This window comes from Caretta caretta, chromosome 6 (assembly GCF_965140235.1).
Source record: "Caretta caretta isolate rCarCar2 chromosome 6, rCarCar1.hap1, whole genome shotgun sequence".
NCBI classification, from domain to species: Eukaryota; Metazoa; Chordata; order Testudines; family Cheloniidae; genus Caretta; species Caretta caretta.
The window spans coordinates 125,010,258-125,024,323 of NC_134211.1; the positions used below are offsets into that span (position 1 = coordinate 125,010,258).

General features: G+C 48.3%; 1 protein-coding gene across 1 annotated transcript in view; it reads left to right on the top strand.

The window, feature by feature from the left end:
- NID2 (nidogen 2) overlaps positions 1-13,936 on the top strand; it is a 54,186-nt gene extending 40,250 nt beyond the window's left edge. Inside the window, exons 12-21 of the mRNA XM_048852152.2 lie at positions 1,228-1,347; positions 2,913-3,155; positions 4,815-5,036; positions 5,679-5,848; positions 7,615-7,744; positions 8,465-8,636; positions 9,617-9,774; positions 11,958-12,081; positions 12,995-13,107; positions 13,204-13,936. Coding sequence (XP_048708109.2) covers positions 1,228-1,347; positions 2,913-3,155; positions 4,815-5,036; positions 5,679-5,848; positions 7,615-7,744; positions 8,465-8,636; positions 9,617-9,774; positions 11,958-12,081; positions 12,995-13,107; positions 13,204-13,214 — 1,463 coding nt within the window. The 3' untranslated portion in view covers positions 13,215-13,936. The remainder of the gene's footprint in view (positions 1-1,227; positions 1,348-2,912; positions 3,156-4,814; positions 5,037-5,678; positions 5,849-7,614; positions 7,745-8,464; positions 8,637-9,616; positions 9,775-11,957; positions 12,082-12,994; positions 13,108-13,203) is intronic.
- Positions 13,937-14,066: the final 130 nt, after the last annotated feature.

The window sequence follows — 14,066 nt, forward strand, 5'->3', positions numbered from 1 at the left end:
ATCCCCGTGCTTCAGGGATGGAGCAAAAGGATTCTTAGTCCGGTTTAGTCCCTTGCCCAAGGACTGGAGATCCAGCGTAAGGAGGGATTTTATTCTCTTACACAGATGCATAGTCCAGGGTCTGAACTCGCTGCATTCCTCTCCACAAGCCCCTGCAGACCATGGCCCGAGAGTCCGGTACAACTGGGCTCAGCAAGGGCTGCCGTGGTACGCATCACCACAGCCAGCTGTCGAGGGCATCAGTTTCTGCAGCATGGAGGGTTTGCAACCCGTTGATCGAGTCCACCCCTCGAGGCTCGGGGGATGCCCGCAGCCGGGGCCGTGGACAGCCAACCCGCTCCCTGCAGAAGGGGGAAAGCCAGCGTCTTGGCGGAGGCCCTGAACATTCTTCTGCCGGGGGGCTTTTCCTTCCCTCCCCTTAGGCTCTGTCCTGCTCCACATCTGTATTTACCGTGCCCAATACATTCGCTGCCTTTCTGCAGCTGGAGGTGTCGCTGCGGCAGCCGGGCCGCGAGAGCAGTGCCGACGGGCGCGCCCTGGGCTCGCCGGAAGGGATGGGCAGAATGACCGCGTGCAGGAACCCAAACACTCACACGTGCCTTGCACTTTCCTGATCCCGGTGTACTGCCCTAACACGACTAGGGAAACGTATCAATGAAGCAGGCCGTAGGCTGTAGCTATATTCCTAGCCGCCGTGGAAACCGATGGGATGGGACGCTGGCCTGCTTCCCGACACAGAGCTCTGGGCTGGGGACAATCGATAGCAACAGGGTTGGTCAGTTTCAATCGGGTCTTCAATGCGGGTTGCGCTCTGTGGGGTCAAGGGTGACGTGCAAGGGAGTCAGTCCCCCACTCACGCTCCTGCGCCGGCAACCTGGAGCCTGGGTCTGGGAATAAGCAGGACTACGCCCTCGCTTGCTGCATCCCCCGGGTGGGTGAGTGCGAAACCGACAACCCGGGCTCTACCATGGCACCGCTGAGCCTGCACCTGGGGTGGGACAGGGGAGGGTTAAACACGGTGGTATAGACCAGCTGTAAACTACTACCTGGGATAGCTCAGGGGTTGGAGCACTGGCCTGCTAAACCCAGGGTCGTGAGTTCAATCCTTGAGGGGGCCATTTAGGGATCGGGGGCAAAAATTGGGGATCGGGCCTGCTTTGAGCAGGGGGTTGGACTAGATGCCCTCCTGAGGTCCCTTCCAACCCTGAGATTCTGACTCTACTGCAGATGTGGATGAATGCGCCGAAGGCAGATGTCACCAAGCCGCCGCGTGCTACAACACGCCCGGCTCCTTTTCGTGCCGCTGTAAACCAGGCTACCAAGGGGACGGCTTCCACTGCACACCTGGTAAGGGCTCACGGGCTGAAGGCCTGATGCAGTACGAACGTCAGGACTGGCCCATGCGTCTGCTGAGCATCATATAAACACTGCTCGCGTGGAAGGCGTGTGACTGCTCCGTTGGGGGGGGGGGAGGCGGTGCGTGCTCAGACTGTGGCCCCACCCCCATTCAGCCTCCTCCCCTCAAAGCCCCACCCACACTCCATCACCGGCCCTGCTCGGCCCCCTCCTCAAGGCCCCCACCCTTGACCACCCCGTCCGCCGCTCGCCCCTCAGGGGAGGAGGACGAGCTGGAGCGGGGTGTGATGGCGGGGCCGCAGCCAAAGCACCCACTATTTTGGTGGTGGCGCATACCAAAGGCCGTGGGGCCGGCTGTTTGGGGAGGCTTAGCCTCCCCTGGCCTCTTATACCCACCGACTCTGACTGCTAGCCTTGTATTGGCTTCCCTCGTGCGGCCTGTTTCGTGTGTTCTTGCCCAAGGCTGGACAAAAGTCACTGAACACATGAGCCTAGTTCTCTTTAGCTGAGCACACTGGCAACGTGTATACCATGCTCCCCTTTCTATTGACTGCACTGCTAGAGGATAATTGCCTACTACTGCTACCAGAGGTGTGCCATTCGCTCAAATGGTAGAGGCCCTGCTGAAGGGCCCAGGGTCAAACCCTGCTGATGCTGGGCAGAACAAGTAATGAGTACTTTAACGGGCGGATTGTAATTTATAGCACCATTCACTGGTGTATGTACAGCGTGAGTATGTACGTGGCCAAAGCTTATCTGTCTGGTTTGGCCAATGTTCGCCATGGGGGGCAATATGAAAACAAATACCCAAAATCTGGGCAAGTAAAGGAAGCTGGATTGCAAGGTGGGGAGGGGGGGGGTGTCAAGTGGTTAGAGCAAGGGAGAAGCAGTTGCGACTCATGGGGTCTAGTCCTGACTCTGCCAGTGACGTGCTGTGTGGCCTTGGCTGATCACCCGACCTCTCTGTGTCTCAGTTTACCAATAGAAAGGGGATTGTACTATTTGCTTCCCATGCAAAGGTTCCTAAGGCTGGAGCACTGCCCGGAACAAGCTCAGAGAGGCCGGGGGGAACGACTGTCCCCATGGGCGGTGGGACTAGTCCCCAGCCCCGTCCCTTCAGACTGAAGCCCCACCCTTCTCCCCCTCCCCCGCCAGAGCCCCAAGCCCCCCACCACGACCAGAGGAGCCCTGAGTCCCAGCCCACCAGCCAGTCCGGAGTGCTGGCCAGCCCTGGCCCCAACCGGCCAGCCCAAGCACTGGCCCCAGCCACCCTGAGTCCAGGCTGCCGGCCCACCCTAGCCTCTGCCCGCTTCGGGGGAGAGACTGAGCAAGGGTGGGCAGAGGAGCAGCCTGGTCTGGGCCCACAGGGGAAGAGCGGGAGGCAGGAGGGGGGTCTTGCGGTGGAGCATGGGCGGGGTCACCCGGACTGTTTGGGGAGACTTAGCCTCCCCTGGCCCCGGCTATCCGGGGCTGTCCACGAGTGTTTGATTTTTACCTCGGCCTCACCCCTCTTTCGTTGCTGTGTCGGTTGCTCGCTGTTGCATGCCTGCGGGCAGAAGCCGCCCAGCGCCTGACGCCGTGTGAGCAGGAGCGCCTCTATCCAAAGCCCGCCGGTGGGCTTGGGGGGATTTCCGCCGGCCCGGGGCTCCACAGACCCCAGTGCGACGCCGAGGGGCGCTACAGGCCGCTACAGTGCCACGGTAGCACTGGCTCTTGCTGGTGTGTGGACGGCGCTGGGCAGGAGATCGCTGGGAGCAGACGCCCACCGGGCACCGCCCCGCCGCGCTGCAGGACATGGGGTGAGTGAGCCCCGCCCTCCTGAGGCCACCGTGGGAACTGCCAGGGGCCGTAACACCGGTACCAAGGACGCCTGCTTTTCAGCGTGCACAGCCAAAATGCACCTGCGTTCCTGAGTACTACACAGCCCCAGCCCTGGGCACGGGGTGGCAATGGGGGAGGTGGCGCTGTAGATCTATGAGCCCTGGCTTAGGGGCTGATGTTGAGGCTTTGAGCCCTGTTCCCTCCTGCTCCTCCACACATATTGGCTGGCAGTGGGGCCCGGGCACTGGATTGGGCTCCAGGTGCCAGAGGGTCTATTTCCAGCTCTGCCACTGAGCTTGCGTAACTCACTTTACCGCTTTCGATTGGAAGCTCTCTGGGGCAGGGACGGTCCCTCCCTAGGTATTTGTACAGCACCTAGCACACTAGCTATTGTCATAATATACTGGAGCTGTGGGTGCACCACACCTCTGAGCAGCAGGTGTATTAAGGTCCCTCTGATGAGAGTGAACAGAGAGGGTTACTAATCTGTCTGCTGAGTAAGGCAAAGTACGTGGAGCAGGGCTTGTCCCATGATGGAACAAGCCCCCCCTGCCCCCGGTGAAGTCCAAGCAGGCTGAAGCCACTCGGGCCCAGATGCTTAAGGATATTGTGGCACCTGACTCCCATTGAAATCTCTGGAAGTTAAGCACCTAAATCCCTTTGAGGTGCTGAGCCTCAGCCCCCTGCTGCTTTGGGGGAGGAAGAAGGTCACTGGGGAGCTTCCCAAATCAATGTGACCTTTTCTGTTTTCAGCTCCCCTTTGAGATCCCAGCCCCACAAATCGGAGCCTTTTCTCGTACCGTTCCTGAGCTAAAGGCAAAGGCCCTTCCTAGGGAGGTTGTGAGATGCCCAGTGCTCACACCTGGGGTCAGAGCTGCATTGGTACAAAAGGGATTTCTCCATTCTCCCTTCCATTCCCATCCCATCACTGTCCTCGCTGGCTGGTTATATTTTGCCCTTCTGGGCACGCGATCGGGGATGGCCCAGCTTACGATCAGCACCCCCCATTTCCAAATTGCACTCAGCTCAGTGGGTTGTGTAACCGGTGCTAAAAGCTGTTCAGAAAATAATTCAAACAGAAACCACCCCCCTTCTTTAGCCGTAAGGCTATAGCCTTTGCTTAGGAAAGTATTTAGAGGTTAAGCAAGAGTTCCCGCTGTGTTCTGTATAAACCAGTCGGCTGCTCTCCAGGGCTTATCATTGGCTCAGACGGTTTCCAGAGCCCAGAGTCAAAGTGTCAATTCCTGTACTTGACCCTGCTTCGGTCCTCAAAATGTATCTTCTCTTTACTGTAGTAAATGCCACTGTCTCTTTTCATGGATACCGATTGCCAAGGCTGGCATTGTACGGGTTAGAATGACCTGGGTTGGGAGCGATGAGTAAGTCCTTAAAGGGACGCCGTCCCATTGAAAGCTATTATAAACCAGCCTGAAAATACTTCAGATGACTGCACATTTTCCATTAAGCTCGAGTCACTTTTAATTATTTTGGGCGCTAAACTTTTTTTAGCGTCATTGATGGGCCTGGTGCAGGAACGCCGGTGAGCCTGGCAAGGTGGAGCCTGTGCGTAGGGCTTGTGTGTGTTGTAAGGAGAGTCTGGCCCTGCTCCCATCCGAACCTCTTACCCTTCGCTGTAGAGCCCACCCAGAGACCGCAGACGATGTGTGAACGCTGGAGGCAAAGCCTTCTTGAGCACTATGGTGGCAGGCCACGTGAAGACCAGTACGTACCCCAGTGTGATACTCTGGGCAACTTTAACCCGCTGCAGTGTCATGGCAACAGTGGGTATTGTTGGTGCGTGGATGAAAGCGGCAGAGAGGTTCAAGGAACGAGATCGCAACCTGGCATTCCCCCTCCGTGTGAGTACGCAATGATTTGCTGGGGGGGAATGGTATATGAAACAAAAGGCTTGTTGGGGCAAGGAAAACAGTCACACTGCTGCTAGTCTAATGCTCGTAGATTCACTTGGGTCACAGCCAAGGGTCTATAGACATTGCAGATCAGAGGATATAACTGATTAAGGTCCTGATGCTGCAATGGGATCCAGATGTCTGTGCCGCTCCAAGTGCAGGATCAGGCCCTAAATCAATCATCAGGAAGCTGAACTGTCATCCATCTAGCAATGATTCCAGTGTGGTAGATTTCAGAAGTGTGGAACTCGGTGTAGCTTGAAAGCTGGTCTCTCTCCCACCAAGAGAAGGGGGTCCGATAAAAGATATGACCTCACCCACATTGTCTCTGTGTGTGCGTGCACTTGCCCACACACAGTCTTAGAGCTGGGTGGAAAATTCCCATCAAAACAAAGTTTTGACAAAGAAAATGGTGGTGGAGCGAGGAGCAAACGAGAGTGTTCCCCCCCTCTCCCCCACACACACACGCACACGTCTCCAACTTGAACTCTGCTCAGAACAGCTGATCTTCCCCTTCCAGAGGTCACTGCATCCTTAAAGTCTCTCTGTGTGAGGTCAAGCAGGAATGTAATCTTTGTGTTTGACTGACAGGTCTCCCCAGCCTTGCTCCTCCCACGGTCCAGCCCTCTCCTCGTCCTGATGTGACTCTGCCCGCTGCAGGCACCTTCCTGCTGTATGCTCAGGGACAGCAAATAGGCTATTTACCGCTGAACGGCACAAGGCTTCAGAAAGAGATGGCAAAGACCCTGCTCTCATTGCATGTAAAGTATCTTCTTCAGAATGCGTTGAGTCCAGCAGCTCAGGCTTTAAAGGATGCGTATTCTGTCGTGACAAGTCGATACAGAATCTTTGCCTCGGGAGATGAGCTGTCTGTATAAGTAATGTATATGTATGTAACACCAGTACCCCGGGGAGAGGGGCCGGGTGATGGGAATTGTCTGACTAAGTTAAAAACAAACCCAACTCTCTTGCCCAAACTGGAGCAGGCTAATCAATCGCAATGCGGCCTAGCCCCCACCAGAAGGAGACCGATCACTACGCCAAGCGGACATGGCTTACGCATTCCACCTGGCCAGCTTGAACTTGAGGTTTCCCAGTTGAGTTCTCTGTACAGGCCACCACTTGTATTGCCATGCCCCGCGTGTGTTGTCAGAGCCGGGGACTGAACCTCCGGCTCTGAATGTATGTGCTTCTGCTTCCTGAACTGCAAGACCCAGGTCTTGGAGACAAGGCTGTAGTAGACTCATCGACCTTGCTGTGCCATGGCCACCACTAGAGGACACAAAGCCCCTCACCCAGTGGGCCTGGCTTGTGTATCAAGATAATATTTTCAGTTTTGTCGTCTCTCTCCTCTTTCTCCATCCAATAAAATAAAACCGGACTCTGAGGTGGTGAGGTTCCAACGACCAGAAAACAGGAGGCAAAACCGGTCAGTCATCCCTACTGTATGAAAGACAGCCCCTCCTCTTTCCCAGTCACTTGCCTCCACTGCCCCAGCAACATGGGCAGCATTCGTCTCCCTCCTCTCAACGTTCCTGAGCGACCTTTTTGCTCTCCTCTGCCCCAGTCTGTTTTTAAGACACTATCCACGTCGTCACTCTGTAAATATCTCTTTTCAGGCCAAATAAGAGATTGCTCTCAACTATACAAATGATTCCAAGGTGTAACGTCCATTTGAGCTTTTGCTTCAGATACTCCGTTGAGAAAGTATTTGAACCTTTCCCCAGCCCCTTCTCTTTTTATATATTTTCTCCCTCCTCCTCCTCCTCCTCCCCTTCCCCCCATTAGAGACAAGCCACTTAGTCACACATATCTCAAAAGGGGTTAAACAGGCAGACAGACACTAAGAATTGGGGCATGACCATCAAATCTGTATCTTGGTGGAAAATATACTTGTGAAATATTCCCTCCTGAAAGCTTGAAGGGCATTACATGTGTTGGCTACAATCTTGTACAAGTCTCTGCTTGATCCCGGAGGTTTTTTTAAAGCCCAGCTGGAGACAGACATGTGGCTTGGACATCTGTCTTAAATAAGAATTCCCAAAGATTTCAGTACAAACCCTTAGGCCGTGCAACTAACAAAACCTGGACAGTAACACACCAGTGCTTCAGCGTAGAAGGAAGCACTTCTACATTCTTCCAGCCCGAGTCTCTCAAACCAAACAAAAGTCAGACAAATAGAGCGGTTCAAATTCTCTGCTGGCTGAAACGCAACTCAAGTTGGTAGAGCTGCAGCCACTTACAGCAGCACAGAATTTGGCCCCGCTGGTTGAATTAAAATATAACCACCCATTTTGAACTTTGATGTCTTACAATCTTATTCCCGCACACAGAAAGGTTGCTCATTTTAACCAAATTGTACCCAGCAGAACTAAAGTGACAAACCTCAAGCTACGGCAAGAACGCCGAGCCAGGCATGCAGGATTGCCTGCGTCAGCTCTGCCTCCCATCAGCTGCAGCCACGTAAAGACCTTTGCAGTGGAGAAGAATAAGTAAAAATAATTTATAGATATATTTATCCCTACAGGGTTCCATAGTGGTTGGACTAGATTATGATTGTCGAGAAAAAATGGTCTATTGGACAGACGTTGCTGGTCGGACAGTTAACCGAGCAAGTTTAGAACCAGGGGCTGAACCTGAAACCATTATTAACTCGGGTAAATCACCATTTCCTTGGGATTGAATATGGCGGGTTTGAACACAGACACTGAAGCTGTTGTCCACATAGCAGAATCACAGTGGGGCTGGGAATGAGGAATTTTTGAGCTCTAATCCCAGCTTTGACGCGGTCACTCTCTATAACCTTTGGCAAGCCATTATCTGCCTGGCTTTCCCAATTAGGCATCACAAATTATGATAGATTCTGGGGAGGAGAACTATGATTACCAAGCAAGATGGAACAACAGGGATAATAGTAAACCGCCAGACAGGGGTACAGGGAGGATTAATTACTTTAAATTTTGTAATATAATGTATTACAGTAGAACCTGGGTTACCAACACCAGAGTTACAAAGTGACCAGTCAACCACACACCTCGTTTGGAAGGAGAAGTATGCAATCAGACAGCAGCAGAGACGGGGGGGAAGAAAAAAGAAAAGCAAATACAGTACAGTGCTGTGTTAAATGTAAACTACTAAAAAAAATCAAGGGAAAGCAGCATTTTTCTTCCGCAAAGTAACGTTTCAAAGCTGTATTAAGTCCATGTTCCGCTGTAAATTTTTGAAAGAACCAGAACGTTTTGTTCAGAGTTACGAACAACCTCCATTCTTGAGGTGTTTGTAACCCTGATGTTCTTCTGTACATAAATACCAAGTATGAGCATGAAATACTCCCTTGCACATATACTGACCATGCTCCTCTTTGCATATCCTTCCAGGCCTGATGAGTCCCGAAGGACTCGCCATCGACCACTTCCGCAGAACCATGTTTTGGACAGATAGCGGCCTGGACAAAATTGAGCGTGCAAGATTGGATGGTTCTGAGCGCCGAGTTCTGTTTGATGCAGACCTTGTGAATCCTCGTGCAATCGCTGTGGATGCAATCAGAGGGTAAATGGCAGCACAGCACCCATGCTTTGGAAAAGGCTGTCTTCTCAGACCTTTGTGTCAGTATGTTCGTAGGGTGGGTTGGAATGAAATGAGATTCACCTACAGGGCCACTGACTACAATGCTGGACCTAGGAGCCGCATTTTCAGTGTTAAAAGTCAGACCCACAATTCACCTCTAGCACCGCTGCAATAGTGGAAGCTGTAGTGTAGACAAGTCTCAGAACAGGGTTAGAGAAACCTGCTAGTAAATACATTGGCCTCCTGGCTACCCTGCTGGAAAAGCACCAGTAGCTAAGTAATCTGAATTTTCCTCATGTACATGCTGCCCCCTACAGTAATTTATTAATCAGTCATTGGCCTGAGACAAAACTCTCTGTGCTCTAAATAATGAGTAAATGCTACCTAGCTGCAAATCAAGTAATAGTGGTACTGTCTGGCATGATAGACATTTCTCTCATGTGCACACGCTCCAGCTAGTTATTTCCTTAAGGGTGTGTAGGAAGGAAGCTCTCAAAATCGCAACAGTCAGAGCGTGAAACACTTTTGCCCTATGCATTGTCCCCTTTTATTTACTAATCTAGTATTTGGCTAAATTTGCCAATTATATTCTGTGTTCAGATTTAAAATATTATTGAAAGGTTTGAATCTTGTGCAAATTTGGAACACAGGTTTTATGACGATTGTTATAACCCCCCATGTATGTACAGTTGCTATCTAGAAAGTTAATGGGACTGGCCCTAATCACGGAAGAATATCTTTAATCTAATCATTGCAAATGATTGGTTGTAAAAAAACATTCTGGAGCTTGTTCAGCTTTCCTTTTATGGACTTTCAAATCGGCTAATGATCTGTTCCAGAAAGCAGACTGAGAGGTCTGGGACTTTTCTGATAGTTATTGCAAATTCTGTTTTTGTGTTTTTTTTAAATTGGTTCACCCACTGTGCATCCTTACTGAGGTTTTTTAATTGGTTCCCTCACAGCAACCTTTACTGGACTGACTGGAATCGTGAAGCACCTAAAATTGAAACCTCAACCGTAGATGGAGCTAACAGGAGGATTCTGGTGAATAAGGACATCGGCTTACCAAATGGCTTGACTTTTGACCCGTTCTCCAAACTGATTTGCTGGGCAGACGCAGGTAACTTAAGCTAATACAGATTGAAACATACTGGAAACAAAGCACAGCTATAAAAATTCTCCTTACGCTTCCTCACCTCCCATCATCCCCCCATAACAAACAAACACAGTAGACTTTTTTCACACGTTGCCTGTCTAAACATGACAAATTTTAGATTGAAAAGGCAAAAAATACTTTACTGACTTCTGAAAATGTCCTACTGAATAATATGGTCTTGCTGAGGCTGTGTAAGTGTGTTAGCTGGCCTCTGTCAGCTAAAGGATTGTGGACGATATTCCTCTACCGCGAATTAGGATTATGTATGTGAATAACCTGTGAAGACATCCACACTTTAAGTGAGCGTAGGGCAGACCAGCTTTAGAGCCACCGGCAGAGGGCTGTATACAGAACAAAGGCTTCCAACTTCAAGCAGTAGAATGTAGAAACTCAACGTAGATAGGAGATTTTTATTTTTAAAGGAAAGGTGAAATAATTTAACTTCTAAAATTGGGATGCCCCTTTATAGTTTCTACAAAAGCGTTCCTTGTTTGGATTTCTCCACTGTTCTTTTGCATGCTGTTTTGACTGTCATGAATATTAATGTGGAATTGTAACATTTAACACACAACAGCTCGTACTTCATCACAAGGGTGTATTGGCTGCTATACACAGATGGACATTTTCTGTACCTATACAGCATCTAAGGAGAATGCATGTGTAGATGCATTTTGAACTGAGATATGTTTCAGGACCGAGTTTAGAGTCTACATGGGTCTTTCAGTGAATACTGTATATATGGCACAGATTGAAGAACTGAGCCTCTGTACACAGGCGCACAGATAAAAATAAAGTACCCTATATACTTGTTCATTAGCCCGTTTGTTTATAAGCCGACCCCCCCCAAGATGGATAGGTAAAAATGGCAAAAACTATATGAACCTTTCATTTCAGGGGTTGGCAAACTTTCGCTCCCGGCCCATCAGGGTAAGCTGCTACTGGGTCAGGACATCTTGTTTACCTCGAACATTCGCAGGCACGGAGCCCCTCAGCTCCCAGTGGCCCCGGTTTGCCATTCCCAGCCAATGGGAGCTGCGGGAAGTGGCGCGGGCCGAGGAACATGCTGGCCACCATATCCCACAACTCCTATGGGCTGGGAACAACGAACCGCGGCCACTGGGAGCTGAGGGGCTCTGTGCCTGTGAACGCTCCAGGTAAGCAAAACAACAATGTATTAGATATTCAATAGAGCTTAAAATCGTCAAATTTTGGTGTAGACCCATCAATAAGCCAACCCCTTCTCTTTAATGCTTCACTTTTTAACCAAAAAAATTCAGCTTATGAACAAGTATATATGGTAAATGCTTTCCTTTACATCCCTATAGTGGATTGAGTAGAGGTGCATGCGTATGTACCCAGTCAAAGTGGGAATGCCATTTGTCACTATACTCCCAGTATAGAATCAATTCGACATTGGTGAGGCCTCGTCTGGAGTACTGTGCCCAGTTTTGGGCCCCACACTACAAGAAGGATGTGGAAAAATTGGAGAGAGTCCAGCGGAGGGCAACAAAAATGATTAGGGGACTGGAACACATGACTTATGAGGAGAGGCTGAGGGAACTGGGATTGTTTAGTCTGTGGAAGAGAAGAATGAGGGGGGGTTTGATAGCTGCTTTCAACTACCTGAAAGGGGGTTCTAAAGAGGATGGATCTAAACTATTCTCAGTGGTAGTGGATGACAGGACAAGGATTAATGGTCTCAAGTTGCAGTGGGGGAGATTTAAGTTGGATATCAGGACAAACTTTTTCACTAGGAGGGTGGTGAAACACTGGAATGCGTAACCTAGGGAGGTGGTGGAATCTCCTTCCTTAGAGAAGGTCAGGCTTGACAAAGGCCTGGCTGGGATGATTTAATTTTGGGGATCGGTCCTGCTTTTGAGCAGGGGGTTGGACTAGATGACCTCCTGAGGTCCCTTCCAACCCTGATATTCTATGATTCTAATTCCTCTAGGGTAAAGAAAACACCCTAAAAACCAAAATTCTAGTCCTTCTGAATTATGTGGATTTTCACATTATTTAGAAGGAAGGGACCTAGGATACAAGTTTACTGATCAGGACTGTTCTGATTATTATCAACTTCTAGCTTGAGTAAAATTCCATGGAAAATACACTATTTCTTGCCTGATTAAATGTTTTATTTGTAAAAGGTACTAAAAAGCTGGAGTGCACGTTACCAGATGGAACACGAAGGCGTGTCATTCAGAATAACCTCAACTACCCCTTCAGCATTGCTAGTTATGCCAATCACTTTTATCACACTGACTGGAGAAGGTAGGCTAGTAACTATTACACCCTGGATGGTCACCTAACTATTTAAAAGGCAAAATGCCAGCATGTCATATTAAGCAGCAAGCCAGCCTATTCTGAGAGTTGTATTAGTAACAGTTATGGCATGGTTTGGGAAGTTTCTGTTCCATCGCAATTGTTCAGCCTACACTGAATGATGTTAACTCACTAGAATATCAGGTTCTTGTTTTCCAAGTTGCCTTGGTACTATAGGCAGGGGTTTTCAACTGAATTTTAACTAATATACAAGTTAGTATATTAACCATTTGTGTCAGACAGACTGCAAAATCAACCCCATATTCTTCAAGCCAGTTTGGCTTAGTAGTCCTTTCAATGGAGGCCCAAATGGAATATGTGCTTTGTATTTAAAAGCAGTGTACATAGGTATATGATGATTTTAAAAGAACCTACCCCAGCTTTCACATTATCAATGCAAAAAAAGTATGAATAGGGGCACAGCTACATTTTTATAAAACATTCTTGGTGTTAGGAAAAATCTTGAGACTCCCATTTCCAAATGGGAAACATGCCCCATAACTAAGGTCCTCTTCCTGTTTCTTCCACCCACTCCAAAAAACCCTTATAGTGACAGTAGTGGCAACAAAGAACCACTCCCAACTTCATTCCATTATTTTCAATTTAAACCTGTGTGTCCTTTCCAAATTTTTAATGACAGACATTTGGGAGGTAATACCACTGCCTTTGAAAGTTCCCTTAGTGATTCTGCCCTGTGCTGATGAAAATAACATTAGCACAACAAAGCAGCTTGATGCAGAGTTACTGGGTGAGGTTCTCTGGCCTGTGTTATGCAGGTGGTCATAGAATTTAAGACACAAGGAACCATTATAATTTATTCTGAAGATTGGGAGACTAAAGGATTTCTCACTTTTGTTCATAGGGATGGTGTTATAGCTGTGAATAAAGACAATGGCTTCCTTACCGATGAGTATCTTCCAGAGCAGAGATCACATCTCTATGGAATAACTGCAGTTTACCCATACTGCCCAGGAGGTAAAGTCCATCTTGTTTAGTGTAGACCAGCTACTGCCAATATGTAAATTTCACTATCTTAACATGAACTTCCATCTATTTCCTCTCCCTCTGCAGCAAGAAAATAATCTGCTACTTCAAGTGAAAAAAAGTTCAATCTTTACACCGGGAGGAAGAATTCCAGACCCAGAAAATTATCACTGCACACCACTGAGGGGAAGAAACTACAAAAAAGGCCATTGATATTTACTGAAGGCAATGAAGTGATCTAGTTTAATGCAAAAGATTATCAAGTATTTTTTAAGTTATACCTCAATCTTTACTACTGTATTTTTTTAAGATGACATTTTGATATATTACAAGAAAATATAATGGCTCTGGGAATACTATGCCATTACTCTAATTTTTGCTTATGTAAGCAATTTAAAAAAAATTTAGTGTAACTTTCTTAATCCAGTATTTTATGGGAGGAAATTAAAACAAATCGACAATCTGACCCATAGGTTCTTTTTAACCAAAAACTTAAATGTGAATGGAAAGATTTTAATGCAGTGTCTTACCTGGGTCAATTAATCTACAGCCCTGATCGTGTGTATTTTAGAAACTGTGCTGGGAAATGGCAAATGCATTAAAGATTTTCCAACACACAGTTCTAGATATCTTTCCCTCTGCCTCAATGCATGTCTTTTAGTATTTATATTAGAAGAATATGCTAACTTTATGGTCCTTAAGTGCCTCCAGAGACCTACCCATTATTGACCAATCCATGTTCGTAAATATCTGTTGAAATGTAACTTCTCACTTTTTCTAGGTTATTTCAGTAATTAAATAAAGTATGTTTTGAATTTTCCATATGATCTAGGTTTTTGTTGCGTAGCAGAGTTCAGAGTAGTAGTAACTGTACCAAAACTAGGATTTCATAATGCAGAATATAGCAACACAGAACTCTAAAAGGGCATGTTATATAAAGATTTGCAAAC